At 46.9% G+C, this 1,321-nt stretch overlaps 1 protein-coding gene across 4 annotated transcripts in view; it reads right to left on the reverse strand.

The window, feature by feature from the left end:
- ASB10 (ankyrin repeat and SOCS box containing 10) overlaps nucleotides 1-1,321 on the reverse strand; it is a 20,255-nt gene that overhangs the window by 18,240 nt on the left and 694 nt on the right. For 2 of the 4 annotated variants that reach the window (XM_072413153.1, XM_072413151.1), the window contains exon 1: nucleotides 820-984. The exons of 1 other annotated variant lie outside the window; for it this stretch is intronic. In XM_072413153.1, coding sequence (XP_072269254.1) covers nucleotides 820-849 — 30 coding nt within the window. In that variant the 5' untranslated portion in view covers nucleotides 850-984. Of the gene's footprint in view, nucleotides 1-819; nucleotides 1,316-1,321 lie in introns of those variants that run through there. One more of the 4 variants, XM_072413150.1, reaches the window with a different exon arrangement.

Here is a 1,321-nt window from a genome sequence, read left to right on the forward strand (position 1 = left end):
TAATTGCCTTAATTGGCAGATTCGCGACCCCTATTGCGCATGGCAGGAATCCGGCCGGCAGATTCAGGATGCGAGTGGACGCGCGCACTCGAGTCCCGGATCGCGGGTCGCGCGTATTATCGCGCTTCCCGCGATCGCGGATTTCAATGATGAATCAGGGGCTTTGTGCAGACCTACCAGCAAAAGCTGCAAAAACCAAACCAATCAAGTGCTGTCCTGGTGACAGGATCAAAAATGGAAGATCAGCCAGTTAGGAGAAGGCTAAAGAGAAACAAACAATGATCATATTTCCATTTATTGATCCAGTGAACTGAAAGAAGTGGGAATGGATTTTGAGATTATAATATAATATCTGAAAGGCACTGGAACATAAATTATCCTAATTTCCTGGAATTAAAGCTGGACATTTCAGATTTTTATCACATCATCTTGCACCTCAGTCTGTTTTTCTTGTTTTAGTTGTAATGGAAATTAAAATATATGAACAGCATGAGAGGGTTAAATACAGCGGATTGTGACATGAAGAGACATCTACCGGGTTAGGTCTTCACCTTCCCTGAGAAAAACCCTTCCCTTATACAAACCCTAATATTACATTGGTTGGTAAAATAGCAGCAACGTATTTCAGCCTGTAACATATTCCCCATGCCTGACAAATTTACATTAACCAATGCCCATGAAACCCAGGTATGTTCCTCTACTCCAAGAAGCAAGCACAGACCATTATTATGCAGCATTTATGTTAGGTGGTGACAGCCCCCAATCAGTACAGCCCCCCACAGGCAAACATTCACACAAAATTTACCCTCTGGCACTCACCAGCCTGTTGGCACCTCCAGCGGAGATCATGGCTCCGGGTAGAAATAAGAAAGTTGGCTGACGTTTCTACTTCCATGTAGGTTTGCAGGGCGACCAGGTCACCAGTGAAGATGGCTTGGTGAAAGAGGGGATCGGTACACACTCTGGGCGGTTGGGAAGGAGCTTTCACTGAACAGTGACTATTCACTGAAGACCTCAAAACTCCTCTAAGTTTTTTCCTTTTCTCCCACTTTTCCAGTTCCTCTGCTTCTAACTGAAGAGAACGTAAAGCTCCATTCGAGAACGGAAAAGAAAGTGCCATTATGTTATCATCAGTTAGCACAGACCCCTGGTCTCACCCATCTATTCTCCGTCACACTGCACAGACCCCTGGCCTCTGGTCTCACCCGTCTATCCTCCGTCGCACCGGACAGACCCCTGGCTTCTGGTCTCACCCGTCTATCCTCCGTCACACCGCACAGACCCCTGGCCTCTGGTCTCACCCGTCTATCCTCCGTCACAC

This window comes from Pyxicephalus adspersus, chromosome 5 (genome assembly GCF_032062135.1).
Source record: "Pyxicephalus adspersus chromosome 5, UCB_Pads_2.0, whole genome shotgun sequence".
NCBI lineage: Eukaryota > Metazoa > Chordata > Amphibia > Anura > Pyxicephalidae > Pyxicephalus > Pyxicephalus adspersus.